Below are 20,128 nucleotides of genomic sequence, written 5' to 3'. Positions count from 1 at the left end.
AGTATTCCCCCTTCCTTTTTTCTGGGACCCGTATGGGGACCCGTTAATACCATTTCTCAAATGGGGCTTGAGCTTGGCTTCCTTTTCTTGCCCAAGAATTTGATATTTATGTACGGCCATGGACAATCCATCCCATGCATGCACAAAGAATGCAAAAAAGGGATTTAGGCCTCTCTCTCTCTGCTGCTTCCTGTCACACATGCCCCTTTTGGCTGTTGCAGCACAGCAAGAGCATATGATTTAGGCCGCGATAACATGCTCATGTGAGTATGTTTCGCCCATTTCTCTCATACCCTTCTCAATGAGCATTTTCTAATGAGCAGAAATAGTGTTCTGTATCGCAGTTAAATCAACAGGTACTTTTTTTTTTCCTCCTACGGAGGGAATGAGAGAGGGAGTGAGGGAAAAATATAAGATTGTTCAGCCACAGCGAATAGAAGTGAATCCAATGCCTCGATTTCAGAATCTAATGTAGACACACATGATCTATTACAAGAATAACAATTAAGAACAGTCGTGTAATGGAGGATGGGTTAAAGAATGAATGAAATTAGAGTACACTAGACTAAGCTCCCCTACCAAAACTTCAATCGAATACCACAAACATGTGCAACTGCTGCAGCAATAGATAAAATGTATGCATATCCAACCAAGATAGCAAGTGCAGTGAATGGTGAGACAAAGAGGGTATCAATGGACAGGTTAACCAATCCAGTTAGCACGTTAGCCTGCATGATCGAATGATGATTTTGTGACTGATCATCCAGAGATCAAAGGATGGACAGAAAGCATTATAGAACGATGATGTCAGCAATAAATTTTTCTCACCAGAAGAAAAGAGCCCAGTAAGTTTCGGTCAAAAACTTCTATCAACGCAGAAACTTTATATCCAGGTACATAATCAGCTAGAGTTAAAACTGCAAAAACCTGAAAAGGAGAAACGATGAGCCATGCCTAAATCAAAAAAGAAATGAAACATTATCCGGAATCATGCCAGCAGATGGCGTTATGAAATTATGCATCATTGCAGAGAAATTTGCTCAAGTAATCCAGAAGTTCTTCCCAAGAAAGCATGAAAATTAATTAAAGTCTTCCCCCTATCCAGAAGTCCGATGCTGTTCCCTTACCGAAAGTGAAGTGATCTACTTTTGACCAAACTTTTTGGAAATGCATTCGCAACATTTCGAAAAATTAAGCAACACTTAGTTTGTATAAGTGTATATTAAGTTCAATCTTAGAAGAAAAATGATAAGTCCTACTTCACTCAAGAATGTGGCCAATCAATCTACAAAAAGTGAAATAGAATTAGCATTTCCGAACAGACAAGACGTAACCATCTATCCTCCGGTCCTGAGCTCAGACGTCCATTTTGTCGTATTACTCAAAAGATGTCCTTTCACTAAACTGCACAAATGACCCCAAACTAATTAACTTGTTGGAGAAATTTAGAGTTTAGTCTTCCTTACAAGTCACATTTGGTCCATGAAACTCTTTGTGCTTCATAGTTATTATTTTTACAGAGCTCAAAGCTACTTTTGTTTCTCTATCTCTTATTATCTCTTGGATTTCCACTTTCAATTAACTTATCAAGTTCTGAAATAAGTGATGAGTGATCAATTAATCAATAATCCTTCAATTCCATACTCTTTGGGGGTCAAACATATGATCTATATCCATTTTGATCAGCTAAATGAATCCTTTAAATCCACTCCTCTATTTGTATCCATTTCATTCCGATACTGGTACATACAACAACAACAAACCCAGTGAATCCCGCAGGGTAAAGTGTACGCAGACCTTACCCCTACCTTATGACGGTAGAGAGGTTATTTCCGAAAGACCCCCGGCTCTACTGGTACATAGTTGTCTTTAAAGCAATTAAGAATTCTCTAAAACAAGAGGCTCTCTAAATCCTACACTTATTTCGACACTGACATACAAGTTTCTAACCAAAATATAAATATTCCTGACAAGCAACAGATGTAATGTAATTGTAAAAACAACAATTAGACCAAATTCCAATCAGGTGGTACAGTCTATATGGATCCTTTACTTCCATTATCTTCTGTCTTTACCTAAATATGCACTGATTTCGACACATCCTGTGTTTTTTTAGGACAACTTCCTTTCATGTGATTCTATGTCTAGGTTATACTCTTTTAGCACCTTCAATCAGTCCACACCTACAAACCAACTTATTTGAGGTACATAGAACATGATCAAACCATCTATAAACGACATTCTTTCAATTTTCCTTTATGTGCTACTTGCACCCTCTATCGGATATAATCGTTTTGAATTCAACGACGTATCCATATTAACTTGTGCATTTCTAGGACATTCATCTTGTGGACATATTGTATCCCTGAGACACTACACCTACTCGTGTATAACGTTGGTCCCACAACCAATGTGTAGAATTTGCTATCACTTTGTTAGGTATCGGGTTCAAGGAAGATCTTTTGTGTAAACCAGGGTTAACGGAAATCTCTTTGCATCTCTTCCCACTGTTCTCATACTTGTAACTGCTCTTTCGTACATATCTCTAATACCACTTATATTTGATATGGATCCTTTGCAAAGGACTTTCATCGCACTCTGTCATATGATTTCCGTAGTTCACTGCATCTCATGTAGATATCTTTCTTCCTCTAAAACTTTCTATCAATCTTCGCTGTTATCAAACTACCAAGAATTAACTCACTCAGTCACGCTTAATGTCCCTAAATCCATGCTCCATCACTCTTTTCGCAAAGTTCTACTGTATAAATCGTATCTTTATCTCCTTTGTTCTCATATATTGGAACCAATCTACTCTTTCTCCACTCATTTTGCATCTTTCTTTTCTTAATATATAGCATTGAATTGCTTGGTTAGCCATCACTCTAACTTCACCAAGGCACTTCAAAACCTCTATAAGTATACCAATTGGATCACAAACTTTTCTACCCTTAAATACTCCATGATATACTTTACTTCAACATAAGTTATCTATGAATTTAGCTAAGCTTTCTATCTGTCACACGTGCATGAAGATCAATTAAGTCATCCGTACAATTTGTATTGAGCATTTGATCGAGATAACCTCTCCATCTAGTCTCACTATCTCCGATCAAAACTTGTTGGAAATCATTCTTAATACACTTGGTCCAAGTTTTTCCCCACTTTGTACTTTATCGTGGCATAAATGATGAGAGAAGGCATCAGAAAACCTATGAATTCTAAGAGACAAAACTCCATCATCCAATAAGAGTCACATGTATGTGTGCAAGCACAAACTCCATTCACATGTCTACAACTGGAAACAACTCCTTACTACACCTTGGAACATAAAACATTGCGTAGATGAATGAGTAGCTACAACAATTAAGCAAACAAAATCTGCATACACAACTTTGAACCGTAGTGGTCAGCAGGCTGGATCGTGCTTTGGAAACACATCTGGCAGGTGAAAATACCATACAAAGTTGAATGTTTTGTTTGGCTGGTTGTGAAGAATACTCGTCTAACACAAGAGAATTTGAAGAGAAGGGGAATGCGGCTTTGCTCTAGATGCTACTTATGTGGAAGGGAAGCTGAGAGCAATAGCCATCTTTTTTTGCATTGTCGGATCACAGATCAACTATGGCAAATCTTTTTGAATATAAAAGGGTTGAAATGGATCATGCCTAAATCAACTGGAAAGCTCCTGGCTTGCTGGAATGATTGTGAAGTAGTGGTCAGACAAAAGAAATGGTGGAGTGCTGTTCCGGCTTGTGTTTGGTGGACCATCTGGAAAGGAAAGAAACTCAAGATTTTTTGAAGATATAGGCAACAATATCTAGAAGATTAAGCTGAATTGTTTGTTTTTATTTCACTTTTGGTGTAAAGAGGAATTGGTCGAACTAGTAGAACCACTGTTAAACATCTTAGAGTTCTTGGAAGATGAACTAGGGAACTTTCTGTGCTCATTTTGCGAAATTGTAAATAAGGCTCTTAGTACTGCCTTTGTGCAAATGGAGTAAAATTTGTTACCTTTCTCAAAACAAAACAAAAAATGAAGCAAACAAAAGGAGCCACAGGGAAGAGAGCGTTCCACATTCTAACTATGAAAAAGAAACTTCAATAGCATCTAAGTAGATACAATAAAGAATTAAGTGATATTTATTGGTGTCAAAGAAACAGACTTGAAGGATGAGAGCAACAAATGGCCAAGAACATTCTTGAAACACACTGCAGAAGGAAAGTCCAGAGACATTTAGTAACAGAGTCAATTTATATGAATCTTACCTGAAGGTTCATAGCCAATACTACAGTAACATATGCCAGGTTGCACTGTTAAAAGAGTATTAGTCATCTTGCCATAAAATTACACTGAAAACTAAGACATTTTTTACTGAAAACAAAAAGAGGAAAACTCCCAGAGCAATACAACACTACCATTCTGCGAGAAACCCTCTCAACGTGCATGTCTAGAAAAACTGTCAACAACCTGCAACATGAAGAGGAAGCAACAAGCTTAGAAATAGCAGCAATTATATATCAAGGCAGCAAACATTCAGAGAAGCAGACAAAAAAATACTCCATAGAGGAAGCTCAAACCAGAGTAGAAGACAAAGAATCCAGACTCTAATCCTTGCCCAGTCGTTTGTTCTCAACACAGCATCTCCAGGTTTTCCAAAGAAAAGATAGCTGCCTAGTTGGACGCAAACAAGGTATAACCCCCAATAACCTGATATCAAAAGAAATAATCTTCTAAACCAGAATTTCCAATCATAACGTAAAAAAGCAAGGAAATTAAGACAGGAAATGCTGAAAATATTATGGTAACCAGCTTCAACCCAGCTAAAGTCGATACTCATATAATGGATTAAACATCACATTTGGTTGAAGACGACTCATTTCAAACCTGCTTTGAAATGCTTTTCTTGAGCCGAGAATCGATCGAAAATAACCTCTCTACCTCCACAAGGTACGAGTAAGGTCAACATACATACTACCCTCTCCAGACCCCACTTGTAGGAATACTGGGAATACACTGGGTATATTGTTGTTATTTGATTAAAGAACTCGCGAAGATGTGTAACGAAATAGAAATAGCTAATGTAATGCTTCGTTAACCATGTTTTCTGCCTTGAAAAGAAAAGTCATGGTCAGAGTTTTGACATCCTCTAGGAAAGGGTTCCCAAATAAACAGTTCTTACCTTCTGATGGACATTTGGGAAAGAAATTCAACGCACGGCACAGGAATAAAAATTTAACCAAAAAAGAATCAGAAAAGAAATATTTTTCTTCGGAGTGGCAAGTGTGTGTGTGTGTGTGTGTTGATCTGGATGTTCATTTGTCTCAAAATCTACAAACTTACCTGACACCTTTGTATTCGACCATAGGAAACAGTTAACATGTGTGCTAGATTCAACAAAGGAAGAACCATAAAAGAAAATGAATCCTCAGTTCTTACAACAATAAAGTTACATTACATGGATCAACTTGCAAGATGTGAATATGTGATTACTGCAATATTTACAGTAATATCCAGAACGTACTGAATTTACCTCTAGCTTAACTTTTTTTATTCTTTTGATTTATAAGCATTTGGAAACAAAATGTTCATAATTTTTTCTACATTTAGGTATCTTTTCTTCAGTTCTCTCGGCCCACATCTCAAAATTCACCTAAATAAGTCCACACATTATTCACATAATAATTCCGCTCAAATAAATTAGCATTAGGAAGCAGTTTTACACGTGTATGCTTACACTGACCAAAGAAAAACCCAAAAACTAAATAAAATCCCCAGTTCTTGCCAGAATAAAGTTACAATTTGTGAATCGCCTTAGTCGGAATAGTACCATGTTAGGAACTTATCATGGTTAATTATATTGTGAAGTTTAGTTTGTTTTACAAGCATTGCGACCCAGATCTTTAAAAAAAAAGAGACATATTGGTACCGTTTCTTAACGCCACCTATGTGAGCTAGTCTCAAGTCTAGATAAAGGTGGAAATTGGAATTTGTGATTCCAAGTTAAAACTTAAAGGGGCAACCAGCCAGTCTTCTCCAAAGCATTTCCAGATAGACACAAAGAGACCATAAAACTCAACAAGAGAGTAAGCAAACGCATGGCGGGCGAGAGAGGGAGGGAGGGAGGGAGAGAGAGAGAGAGAGAGATTTATTTTATGTTTTTATGAAGATTTTACTTCACAATAATACTTACCAAAAATGCTAAAAATTCCTTCTTTGTTTTGGCTGATGATGTCAGGTCCTCTTTCGCTTGAAAGAAGATATTCATTTAGCCCAAGCAACAAGAAGACCTCATATCCTAAAACGACAAAGAACGTTATAGGCTTACAAAGCATAGGTACCCAAAATTTTCAGATGGGCCGAGATTGAAACAATACCTAATAGAATAAACCAGCCCAGAATTCCACAATTACTTGGCGAAAGATTAACCATCGATGTCAAAATTGCCACGGCAGCAAGAGTGAAAAAGAAATTCCAGTGCACACCATATTCACCAACGTGAACCTATGATGAGGAAGGGAGTGACTTCTAACAGCTATAATACATAGAAAGTGATATAGACTGAAGAAATGCCTACCAAATGCAGATGAAGAAAGGAACATAGTAACTTTGCAGGTAAATTTCATGAGAAGCATCTGTAACCATTAGTACAGACATATGATGCATTTAATTCAACATACAAACAGAATCATACATAGGTAAGTAGTACGTCAGAGAGAAAGTTCAAAACTACAAGACTAGAAGCTTATGGACCCTTCTAAAATTACCATTTTGACAGAACAATATGATGAGAAAAGTTTATGATGATCGTTGTAGCCAAATACAGGAAAATAAGAATATCTTGTGAAATAGAACTGTAAAGCATTAAACCAAAGGTCTCGTTTCTATGAGATGATAGTGGATTTTAATTTTGACATGACTATTGTTCTGGCTTCCCTATTCGATGGAAGGGACTACACCATGCAAGTAAAACATTGGGCAATCCTGTCGCCAATTTGGCAGTACACTAATTAATAAAGTGACATGTCATTTTGAGAACATAATGTGCAAAAACAAAAGAATAAAAAAAATAAAAAATAAAAACTAGGATTATTACTAGTCATTTAGCATGCTATCCACATTGCAAAGGATGACGACAACCAAAGGAAGGGGACCACTAGTAAACAACATAAGTTCAAAGTTGAGATATATTTGACCATAATCAGAAATACAGACAACAGATCAGTAAACCAAAAGTTCATGATTGAGACGAACTATCATGAAACATTCTCGAAAGCTTCTTTGTAATTTCGTGCATGTATCATATAGGGTGGGGTTGGATACACTTTACATTCAAGTTATTAACTCACCATTACCACAGGCTGAAATGGACCAACAAAAAGGAATTAGGATTCCGTTTACCTGATAATCCACAGTTGATGTGAAAAAGATTCGAGCAAAGCCCAGAACTATAAGTGGACAAGTTGAAGAAATTGCATTTCTCAAATTCCTGGAAAATATAAGAGATTATTAAGAAACTGCCAGATTTCTTTATTAAAGGAGAAAAAGAAGAGAATCAAATAGATACTACAGACCAGAAATTAAATAACAGTTCTAAACTTCTGAATGAAACAACATGATCTGATTGTACTTCCATTACTTATATCAGAGGAATAAAAGTAATGGAACAGAAATTCTCACATTCATAATGAAGAAACATGATCTGACTGCATGTTTCAATATGAACGCACAGGTACAGGGGAATCAGTTATGTACTGTAACATGGTTTCCCGGAAAAATATTATTTCTTGATGAATCAAGAGAACATATAAAGCATCAAAGGTGACTAGTTGAAAGATATGTTAAGCACCCCAAAGAATCAAATGAATCAAATAGGATAATCAATTGGAATTTCATGGAACAAAAAGATCTAAGAAAAAACACGACAGCAGTGTACCTAATACAGGGGAATCTGTAGCATACTGTTTCCAGAGCTCGATAAAAAGAAATTAATATTTTTGAATATTTTGTAGGGCAAAAACATGTGCCATTTTTGTCGGCGCTGCTAAGTGAAACCTACTGAAGAACTCCAATACATGATTTCAAACCCCGTAGGCCTCACTCAAACTTATTAGACTCAAACAGAAGATGCAACAAATTAAAGGGAAATGCGTAGTAGTGAAGAATTAAATGCTGTTGAACAGTATACTTTCAACATCCTTTAGAAATAAAACCCCTTGATAGAAGCTTGGACATAGCAGACAATTAGCAAACTTAGACACATATATGTCACTGTGCAATTCTAAACATATAACGCAGCACTAATCTGAAATTATTACAAGAATGAGCCTTCATGTCGTGCTATAATTCCATATATTTTGACGTTATTTACCCTACTTGCTTATTGTTTGGATGCTAATTTGTGCGACAATTGCGCTTAATAGAGCTTATTTCACGTGTAGGAATGCTTGGACATGAATTGGAGAAAAGTTGCACGGAATGGTACCTCAGAGCTAAAAAATGGAGCAATAAAAGAAGAAGTGCAAGGCAACGAAACAACAGTGCCATAGACAGTGCAAGGCATTGTCCAGGGCACTGTCATTGGCACCCCAGACAGTGCCTTGAGCCGAAACAATGGCGCCATAGACAATGCCTCGCGCCGACAATGCCATCCGAGCAAATTTTAATTCCTCATTAGTTTTGGACATGTAGAATTCGGCTCCTACCCAATAAATACCCCTTAAAGTTAGTTTTTTGAGGGAGAAACATCATTAGAGAGGGAATTGACCTAAGGAGGCAAGAACACACAAGGAGCAAGGCGAAAAATTCTTCTACGAGTTTTTCACTTTCTTCTTCCTATTTTCATTATTGGTTATGAATTCTAGTATTGTAGTTTTGCATACTATTTTGAATAGCTAATTTGTTATCTAGGGTTTTGATGAAACCTTTGGTAGGATGAATTCTTGATACGTTTTGATATAATTGAGCCTTTGAATTTTTCTATTAGATCAACTATGTGCTTATTTTAGTTAATTGAAGAGCTATCAATTAACGGTGCCTATTTATTATGTATTGCTTGAAAAAGAGTACATAGGTAGGTGGTTGTTGAACAACGTCATTCCTAACGTATATGAGAGATCAATACGGCGGGTTTAAAAGTAGGATTAGAGGTAACGAAGTTTTGACGTGATCATAGTGAGCGGTGAAAAAGTGCGAGCTAGCGTAATTCGAGAGAATATGACTAGTGTCTAGTACATTGTTGTAGTTGCTCGAGAGAGAATTACGATAAGTCGAGTGCTCATGATCAGTAGAGAATACTTAGGCGAAATTATAGAAGGCGTAGAGGGAAGGATTTCGACAATTGGGGAAATCATTACTCTAGACCTCCTTAATCTTTTCTCCAACCTGTAGTATCTTTAGTTGTTACTCTACTACTTTAATTTGTTAGTTAATTAGATATAAGAATCTTAATATTTATAATTTAGGAATTGTTCGAGCTTGTCTTCTTAGTGATAGTCAACAGTTGTAGCTAAACCTTAGTTCTCTGTGGGATTCGACTCCGAACTTTTAGACCGGATTATATTTGCTGCGACCGCTTATCCTTTTTAGGACTAGAGTTGGACGTGATCAAATTTTGGCGCCGTTGCCGGGGAACTAACGGTGTAGTTGTAGCTGTATATATTGCTAGGTTTCAAGTTTGAACTTTCATTTTGTTTTGTTTTGTTTTATTTTATTTTTTTTATTTTATTCTAACTATTGATTTGAGAAATATGACATCTTGGAATTATGGGAATTTAGGTGTAGAAAATTCTACTATTGATCCTCATACATATTGTGAAGGAAACCACCCGTGTCAAAATTATTAAAATATTCCCGAGAGCGAGTTATGTGCACCAACTCAATCTTATTTGTGGAATGTGTGTGATGGTAAAAATGGTCACTTTCATGGTTGTGCTTATATTTCTTATCCTCCCCCAACCCCTTACTATGATGGTTCTACTTTTTCTTGTAAAGTTAATAGGAACAAAGAACCTGGGGATGCGGACCTGAAAGAGATCAAGGATATGTTAAAGTGCCTTCTGGAACAAAATAATGAGAAACAACTGCAGATAGAAAGGCAAGAGGCAACTATTTGCAACTTGGAGGCTCAGGTGAGTCAACTGGTTGAAGCTTTTAATGCTCAGCAAGCCAATTTTGGGGATAACAGCCAAGAAAAGCGTGAATTTGAGGTGCTAATTGAGGAGGTCAGAGTAGAACATCAATAACCTAGCCAACTACAATTTGAGGATGTCAATGTTGAAGAAGTGAGACTAGAGTCAGCCAAGGACATTGAGGATTTAAATTTTGTTGACTCTAGTATCATTGATGTTGAGATGTTGAAAGTCCTGAAGTTCATGTGTTTGAGCACATTGGTCCTCACTCCAAACATTTTTCCACATTTTGCTTGGATGATGATATGGAAATAGAGTCATCCGAGCCGATTGAGGAGTCAAGGAATGAGGAACAAGGTGCCTACATTCTGGAATTTTTCTTGTCAGAAAGACAGGACTACATACCTCATCTAAAAGCCAAGAAGTGTAGAATAGTACAATGGTTGCTTGGGCCAATTAGATTTGTTCCACTACCCCTGGAGCATAACCGAAAACTTGAAGCCAAATTGGGGGTTCAATTCATAAGCTCGAGGTGGAGGCAGAAAGTGGTTCATGTCGTGCCGCGACGTTAAATCAGGCGCTTGTTGGGAGGCAACCCAACTTTACTGCTTTCTTTTATTTTTAGTTTTTTTTAATTATTTTCTTATTGAATTATTTTTATAGTGTCGTTTTTGATTTTTTAGAAGCATGGGAAGCATAGCTATTGGAAGGATGCAACATCAAGCCATATGGTTAGAACTAAGTGTGGGGTGCCCGCACAAAAGAAAATATCCGGGAGAAGTCTGAGTACCCCATGAGCTGCTAATGCTTCGGCCTTTGGCCTACCAGAAAGTTTCTTTTACCCTCTTATTATTTATGTTGTACATTGGGGACAATATATAATTTTAAGTGTGAGGTGAAGAGATTGTCTGGGTGACTTTCTGTGCTATTTTAGTTGTGTTAGTTTAATAGATAATTTTTTTTTTGGAAAACAAAATTGAATTTTTTCTAACGATGGATTTCCTAAACAATTTTCTTGAGGGATTTAAGTCTAAACAAAATATACAAAAGAAATTAGAAAATAGGAAAATACAAAAACATGTCTTTTTTTTATTTTCCTTAGATAGTAATAATCCTCCGTGGTTTTTCTTCGTGCCTCGGTTCTTTTCCATGAGATGTAACTTGAACTGGGTAGTAGATTTAGTTTTTTTTAGTTTTTACTTTTAGAGTAGTATGTAGGAAATAAAGGAGAAGAACTGATGTGATTTGTACCTTTTGACTTGTTTGATGGGTTGCATACTTAGGTTTTGGCATGTGTTTCACCTTCTTTTAGTTTTAAATATATGATGATGCCTTGGTAAAAATGAATAACATGTGGTGCAAATACATGACACTTTATCCTTAATATTTATACGGCATTCATGAAGTTAAGGACACCATGCACTTAATATTTACACAACACTCATAAAATTAAGGATACTATGTCCTTAACATTTACACTGCACACATGAAGTTAAGGATGTTAGTTTACAGCATGTATATAGTGTAGTATTGTCCCACATTGGTAGAAGAATAGTATGTCCTTGTATAGTATAGCTATAAATAAGGACCTCTTGTATTGTATTGTTCATCTAATATCAATAACATATTTTCTCCCGTGCCTTCTCACATGGTATCAGAGCAATTGTGAGAGACTTATCGCTGTGCATAAATTCCAGCGATTCCGGGAAAGAGAAATCGTTGTGCATAAATTCCAGCGATTCCTTCATTTCTGTCAGTGTTGTGCAAAATCCAACACTACCACAAGAGTCGTAACTGTCCGGCGACCAAACCCCAGTGAAAAACTCCGGCAGCAGCCTCCTCACGCGCCACCAAAAGCTCACGCGCGTGAGCTCACGCGCCGGCGCGTACGACCACTTCCGGCCATTTTTTGAAAATCTTCCTTCAGAACAGTTGAGTCGCCTAGTAATTCCGATCCTACCCCTACTGTTTTCATTTCATTCCGACAACTTTGAGTTTTTTCCGACAGCTACAGCACTATTCTGACAGCTACAGTAGATTCCGGCAGCTACAGTATTTCAGTATTCTGTTTTTGTGTTTCCGTACACTATTTCAGTGGATTACAGTTGATTCTTTCTCCTATTTGGTAATAATTTGCAACAATGTCTTTGGGATTTGATGCTTTTGGGTCTAGAAACATGAGTTCTGGAAGCTCTAGTGCTATTATTACCTCGGAACCTTTAATGGGAGGTTCAAACTACTTAGCTTGGGCTTCATCTGTCGAGTTATGGTGTAGAGGTCAAGGTGTTCAAAATCATCTAATCAAACAGTCTAGCGATGGAGATGAAAAGGCAATAGCACTTTGGGCAAAAATCGATACTCAGTTATGTAGCATCTTGTGGCGATCTATTGATTCCAAGTTGATGCCCTTGTTTCGTCCATTCCAGACATGTTATTTGGTTTGGGCAAAGGCACACGCACCTTATACACTAATGACATATCTCGCTTCTATGATGTGATATCACGGATGACAAACTTAAAGAAGCAGGAATTGGATATGTCTACTTACTTGGGTCAAGTACAGGCAGTTATGGAGGAATTTGAGAAGTTGATGCCAGTTTCTGCTAGTGTAGAAAAACAACAAGAGCAACGACAGAAGATGTTTCTCGTTCTTACTCTCGCTGGACTTCCTAATGATCTTGATTCAGTACGCGACCAGATTTTGGCTAGTCCGTCTGTCCCGACAGTTGATGAATTATTCTCTCGATTACTCCGCCTTGCTGCAGCACCAAGTCCACCAGTGATCTCATCACAGATACTTGATTCCTCTGTTCTTGCATCCCAGACAATGGATGCTCGGGCATCTCAAACTATAGAGCATAGACGAGGAGGAGGTCGTTTTGGAAGATCTAGACCTAAGTGTTCTTATTGTCACAAACTTGGACACACTCGTGAAATGTGCTATTCCTTACATGGTCGTCCACCCAAAAATGCTTACATTGCTTAGACCGAGACTCCAGGTAACCAAGGATTTTCTTTATCTAAAGAAGAATATAATGAGCTCATTCAGTATCGAGCAAGTAAGCAGACATCTCCACAAGTAGCCTCAGTTGCTCAGACTGATACTTCCGTTACTGGTAATTCTTTTGCTTGTGTTTCCCAGTCTAGCACTCTTGGCCCATTGGTCATGGACTCAGGCGCTTCTGATCACATCTCTGGTAATATATCACTTTTGTCAAATATTGTATATTCACAGTCTCTTCCCACTGTTACTTTAGCCAATGGATGTCAAACTAAGGCAAAAGGAGTTGGACAAGCTAATCCCTTGTCTTCTATCACCCTAGATTCCGTTCTTTATGTCCCTGGCTGTCCTTTTAGTCTTGCATCTGTTAGTCGTTTGACTCGTGCCCTCCATTGTGGTATATATTTTATTGACGATTCTTTTACTATGCAGGACCGCAGTACGGGACAGACAATTGGTACAGGACGTGAATCAGAAGGCCTTTACTACCTTAACTCACTCAGTCCTTCCACAACATGTCTAGTTACAGATCCTCCAGATCTAATCCACAGACGTTTAGGACATCCGAGTTTATCCAAACTTCAGAAGATGGTGCCTAGTTTATCTAGTTTGTCTACATTAGATTGTGAGTCGTGTCAACTTGGGAAACATACTCGAGCCTCCTTTTCGCGTAGTGTTGAGAGTCATGCAGAGTCTGTCTTCTCCTTAGTTCATTCTGATATATGGGGTCCTAGTAGAGTCAGTTCATCCTTGGGATTTTGTTATTTTGTCAGTTTCATTGATGATTATTCAAGATGTACTTGGCTTTTCTTAATGAAAGATCGTTCTGAGTTATTTTCTATATTCCAGAGTTTCTGTGCTGAAATCAAAAACCAATTTGGTGTTTCTATTCGCATTTTTCGCAGTGATAATGCCTTAGAATATTTATCTTCTCAATTTCAGCAGTTTATGACTTCTCAAGGAATTATTCATCAGACATCTTGTCCTTATACCCCTCAGCAAAATGGGGTTGCTGAGAGAAAGAATAGGCACCTTATTGAGACTGCTCGCACACTTCTAATTGAATCTCGTGTTCCGTTGCGTTTTTGGGGCGATGCAGTTCTCACAACTTGTTATTTGATTAATCGGATGCCTTCATCTCCCATCAAGAATCAGATTCCGCATTCAATATTGTTTCCCCAGTCACCCTTATACTCTCTTCCACCTCGTATTTTTGGGAGCACGTGTTTTGTTCATAACTTAGCCCCTGGGAAAGATAAGTTAGCTCCTCGTGCTCTCAAGTGTGTTTTCCTTGGTTATTCTCGTGCTCAGAAGGGATATCGTTGTTATTCTCCAGATCTTCGTAGGTACCTTATGTCAGCTGACGTCACATTTTTTGAGTCTAAACCTTTCTTTACCTCTGCTGACCACCATGATATATCTGAGGTCTTACCTATACCGACCTTTGAGAAGTTTACTATAGCTCCTCCTCCACCTTCGACCACAGAGGTTTCATCCGTACCAACCGTTGAGGAGTCTAGTGTTATTCCCCCTAGTTCCCTAGCCACAGGAACACCACTCTTGACTTATCATCGTCGTTTGCGTCTTCCATCAGGCCCAACTGGTTCTCGTCCTGCACCTGACCCTGCTCCTGCTGCGGACCCTGCTCCTAGTACACCGATTGCACTTCGGAAAGGTATACGGACCACACTTAACCCTAATCCTCATTATGTCGGTTTGAGCTATCATCGTCTGTCATCTCCCCATTATGCTTTTATATCTTCTTTGTCCTCGGTTTCCATCCCTAAGTCTACTGGTGAAGCATTGTCTCATCCAGGATGGCAACAGGCTATGAGTGACGAGATGTCTGCTTTACATACAAGTGGTACTTGGGAGCTTGTTCCTCTTCCCTTAGGTAAATCTACTGTTGGTTGTCGTTGGGTTTATGCAGTCAAAGTTGGTCCCGATGGACAGATTGATCGACTTAAGGCCCGTCTTGTTGCCAAAGGATATACTCAGATATTTGGGCTCGATTACAGTGATACCTTCTCTCCCGTGGCTAAAGTGGCTTCAGTCCGCCTTTTTCTATCCATGGCTGCGGTTCGTCATTGGCCCCTCTATCAGCTGCACATTAAAAATGCCTTTCTTCACGGTGATCTTGAGGATGAGGTTTATATGGAGCAACCACCTGGTTTTGTTGCTCAAGGGGAGTCTCGAGGCCTTGTATGTCGCTTGCGTCGGTCACTTTATGGTCTAAACCAGTCTCCTTGAGCCTGGTTTGGTAAGTTCAGCACGGTTATCCGGGAGTTTGGCATGATTCGTAGTGAAGCTGATCACTCTGTGTTTTATCGACACTCTGCTTCAAGTCTCTGTATTTATCTGGTAGTCTATGTTGATGATATTGTTATTACTGGCAATGATCAGGATGGTATTACCAATCTGAAGCAGCATCTCTTCTAGCACTTCCAAACTAAGGATCTAGGCAGATTGAAGTACTTTCTAGGTATTGAGGTTGCCCAGTCTAGCTCAGGTATTGTTATTTCTCAAAGAAAATATGCTTTAGACATTCTTGAGGAGACGGGGATGATAGGTTGCAGACCTGTTGACACTCCGATGGATCCAAATTCTAAACTTATGCCAGGATAGGGGGAGCCGCTTAGCGATCCTGCAAGCTATAGACGGCTGGTTGGAAAATTAAATTATCTCACAGTGACTAGACCCGACATTTCTTATCCTGTGAGTGTTGTAAGTCAGTTTATGAATTCTCCCTGTGATAGTCATTGGGATGCAGTTGTCCGCACTATTCGATATATAAAATCGGCTCCAGGCAAAGGGTTACTCTTTGAGGATCGAGGTCATGAGCAGATCATTGGATACTCAGATGCTGATTGGGCAGGATCACCTTCTGATAGACGTTCTACGTCTGGATATTGTATTTTAGTAGGAGGAAATTTGGTGTCCTGGAAGAGCAAGAAACAGAATGTAGTTGCTCGGTCTAATGCAGAAGCAGAATATCGAGCAATGACTATGGCAACATGTGAGCTAGTCTGGACCAAACAACTGCTCAAGGAGTTAAAATTTGGTGAAATCAGTCGGATGGAACTTGTGTGCGATAATCAAGCCGCCCTTCATATTGCATCAAATCCGGTGTTCCATGAGAGAACTAAACACATTGAGATTGATTGTCACTTCGTCAGGGAAAAGATACTTTCAGGAGAGATTGCTACAAAGTTTGTGAGGTCGAATGATCAACTTGCAGATATTTTCACCAAGTCTCTCACTGGTCCTCGTATTGGTTATATATGTAACAAGCTCGGTACATATGATTTGTATGCACCTGCTTGAGGGGGAGTGTTAGTTTATAGCATGTATATAGTGTAGTATTGTCCCACATTGGTAGAAGAATAGTATGTCCTTGTATAGTATAGCTATAAATAAGGACCTCTTGTATTGTATTGTTCATCTAATATCAATAACATATTTTCTCCCGTGCCTTCTCACAATTGCATGTGGGTCTAGAACTTGCCCGGAATGTGAATTGAAGCGAAATCCTAGATGTTGCTCGGTTTGAAAAGTGATGTTAGGCTTTCTTTGATCTTTTTGAGTTTTGTTGCTTATCACAAATAAAATCATCCTTAGTTACCCTTTTGAGCCTATAAGCCTTTCTTTTGGCACCCGCATTACAAGCCTATCTCCTTTTGTTCTTAATTGAATTATTTTGATCGTTATACCTCTTAAAGCACATGAATTGTAAAGAGAACGCTAGAAAGAAGTAATGAAGAAACTTGGGGTAGCTTTTGAGTGGAACCAATAAAAGGAAGAAATGTGCAGTTGTGTTTTAAATAAAAATCCATTAGCGGCAAGGTAAAAAAAGAAAAGAAGGAACGAAGAAATAAATAAATAAAGGTTTCTTATTTTTGCTAGTGGATGTGATCTGAAGCAATGCGTAAAGAAAAAGGAAAAGTATTCCGGGGTGAGCTATCTTGTGATGATTGAAGTGGATTGAAGGAATTTTGCGCTTAAAGTTGAATACGTGATGTGTTAAAGTGCTTAGGAGGTTAGCCACTATATCCTAAATATATCCTACCCGTCCCTTAGCCCACATTACAACCATAATAAAGTCTTAGTTGATTTCGGACCGAGCTGGCCTACATTAGTAGAGGTTTACATAATGGGCAAGCCTATGGTACCTTTTGCGTGCATGTGACTTCTTTGAGAGAGTGAGTGATTTGTCTTCATATGTGTGAGTCCTTAAAATATATTTGATCATGTGATTTGGATGTGTGGACTGCTTACTCTTTGTTTTATTGTGAGGGCACATGGTTTCACAAAGGATAAGTAACAATATTAGACATCTCTGTTAGATTAAGTATTCAAGCCTCGGGTGCATTGTAACATTGAGTTAGTTTTCGAGGCTAGGATTGCTATAATCATGTTGCTCCTGGGTTGGATGTTTTGAAATTGGGCATGAGTATGGGAAGTGTTGACAGCATATGCTAGAGCTTAATTATTACTATCAACCATGGTCATAGGTGTAGTGTGCTGTGAATGTGTGGCTTGTTGGGTCCTTGAAGAGGAAGTGTTTGGTTGGTTGACTCGAGGGCGAGTAACATTTAAGTATGGGGTGTTGATTTCGTGCTATAATTCCATATATTTTGACGTTATTTACCCTACTTGCTTGTTGTTTGGATGCTAATTTGTGCGACAATTGCTTAATAGAACTTATTTCACGTGTAGTAATGCTTGGACATGAATTGGAGAAACGTTGCACGGAATGGTACCTCAGAGCTAAAAAATGGAGCAATAAAAGAAGAAGTGCAAAGCAACAAAACAACAGTGCCATAAACAGTGCAAGGCATTGTCCAGGGCACTGTCATTGGCGCCCCAGACAGAGCCTTGCACAAAAGCAACAGTGCCATAGATAGTGCAAGGCATTGTCCAGGGCACTGTCATTGGCGCCCCAGACAGTGCCTTGCGTCGAAACAATGGCGCCATAGACAGTGCCTCACGCCGACGATGCCATCCGAGCAAATTTTAATTCCTCATTAGTTTTGGACATGTAGAATTCGGCCCCTACCCTATAAATACCCCTTAAAGTTAGTTTTTTTAGGGAAAGACATCATTAGAGAGGGAATCGACCTAAGGAGGCAAGAACACACAAGGAGCAAGGCGAAAAATTCTTCTACGAGTTTTTCACTTTCTTCTTCCTATTTTCATTATTGTTTATGAATTCTAGTATTGTAGTTTTGCATACTATTATGAATAGCTAATTTGTTATCTAGGATTTCGATGAAACCTTTTGTAAGATGAATTCTTGATACGTTTTGATATAATTGAGTCTTTGAATTTTTCTATTTGTTCAACTATGTGCTTATTTTAGTTAATTGAAGAGCTCTCAATTAACGGTGCCTATTTATTATGTATTGCTTGAAAAAGAGTACATAGTTAGGTGGTTGTGAACGTCACTCCTAACATATATGAGAGATCAATACGGCGGGTTTAAAAGCAGGACTAGAGGTAACGAAGCTTTGACGTGATCATAGTGAGCGGTGAAAAAGTACGAGCTAGCGTAATTCGAGAGAATATGACTAGTGTCTAGTACATTGTTGTAGTTGCTCGAGAGAGAATTACGATAAGTCGAGTGCTCATGATCAGTAGAGAATACTTAGGCGAAATTAGAGAAGACGTAGCGGGAAGGATTTCGACAATTGGGAAAATCATAACTCTAAACCTCCTTAATCTTTTCTCCAACCCGTAGTATCTTTAGTTGTTAATCTACTATAATTTGTTAGTTAATTAGATATAAGAATCTTAATATTTATAGTTTAGAAATTGTTCGAGCTTGTCTTCTTAGTGATAGTCAACAGTTGTAGCTAAACTTTAGTTCTCTGTGGGATTCGACTCCGGATTTTTAGACCGGATTATATTTGCAGCGACCGCTTAGCAATGTACTAGAGTTGGGTGTGATCAAGCCTAGACCTACTTTTTAGCAATGTACAAAGACCACATATAGATAGCAGATTTGTAGGATTTTTCTTTTGATTCTTTCCTTATTTAAATTCAACGTTCATGTATTTATATCTTGTACTTCTTGCAATGATATAGAAGAGAAATTCCTCCATTACCTTGTTACATTACATTGTATCAGAGCCAAGCCCATCCCTGTTACTATGTGTCCCAATGTTAGGCCCGCATATTATGTTGTCCAGCTCCAGTTGGCAGGTTTGGGCGTGCAGGGGTGTTAAGTGCCCCACAGTGATGGAGGAATGGGTTGTTTGTCTCCTTACATGGTCTTGGGAAATCCTCATGAGCTATCTTTTGAGGTTGAGTTAGGCTCAATGTCCATTTCTTCCCAATAATGAAACTGAAAAGCATTCCACTGGCAACACCATTCTTTAAATGCCTTCTATTTTAATGCCTTCTAATCAATTAAAAATAAAAGAATTATGTGCATCTTATTTTTTCCATTCAAGCACCTTATGAATCTGATGAAATGCCAAAAGGTCAGTGAGTTTTGGACATCAAACATCACATCCAGACCAAAAAAGTTTTTTTTTCTTTTTTGTATGGGATATTAGTGAGGATGAACATGACGAGGTTTTATTGCATTACTTAATTAAAAGAAAAAAAATTCTTTAGCCATCCACATTCTTTATTTAGGGCATCATTATTGAGTTATCATTGAAGCTTTCTAGGTGCAAACTTAACTAGAGAAATTCGGCCTACTTGCGTGATTGAGTGGTACTATTTTCAACTCTTATCGGTTAGCCATAAACTAAGCGTGCAACAAATAAACTAGGGGAAAATATCAAAGCAGGCAAGGAAAAGTCAGTTCAAGTAACAATTCACTCTGGCGCTGTATTTATTTTTCTTTTGCTTTCCACCAGCTATTTTGACATGGTTCATTTACAGGCACAATTAACTAGTTTGGTTGCCACAGAGAGAATATAGGAGTAATAGCCTGAATACTCTTAAGAGAATTAGGCCAAACTATATAGCACCATCTGCAAGAGGTAA

At 38.3% G+C, this 20,128-nt stretch overlaps 1 protein-coding gene across 1 annotated transcript in view; it reads right to left on the bottom strand.

The window, feature by feature from the left end:
- Nucleotides 1-201: 201 nt before the first annotated feature.
- The window catches only part of LOC107828601 (uncharacterized protein At4g17910), a 41,181-nt gene continuing 21,254 nt past the window's right edge, over nt 202-20,128 (bottom strand). Inside the window, exons 9-16 of the mRNA XM_075246890.1 lie at nt 7,403-7,490; nt 6,379-6,505; nt 6,195-6,299; nt 4,582-4,711; nt 4,420-4,471; nt 4,270-4,314; nt 829-927; nt 202-728 (exon numbers count right to left, since the gene is read on the bottom strand). Of these exons, the coding sequence (XP_075102991.1) occupies nt 576-728; nt 829-927; nt 4,270-4,314; nt 4,420-4,471; nt 4,582-4,711; nt 6,195-6,299; nt 6,379-6,505; nt 7,403-7,490 (799 nt within the window). The 3' untranslated portion in view covers nt 202-575. The remainder of the gene's footprint in view (nt 729-828; nt 928-4,269; nt 4,315-4,419; nt 4,472-4,581; nt 4,712-6,194; nt 6,300-6,378; nt 6,506-7,402; nt 7,491-20,128) is intronic.

The sequence above is a fragment of the Nicotiana tabacum genome, chromosome 23 (genome assembly GCF_000715075.1).
Source record: "Nicotiana tabacum cultivar K326 chromosome 23, ASM71507v2, whole genome shotgun sequence".
Classification (NCBI taxonomy): Eukaryota; Viridiplantae; Streptophyta; class Magnoliopsida; order Solanales; family Solanaceae; genus Nicotiana; species Nicotiana tabacum.
This window is presented reverse-complemented; position numbering and strand designations above follow the sequence as displayed.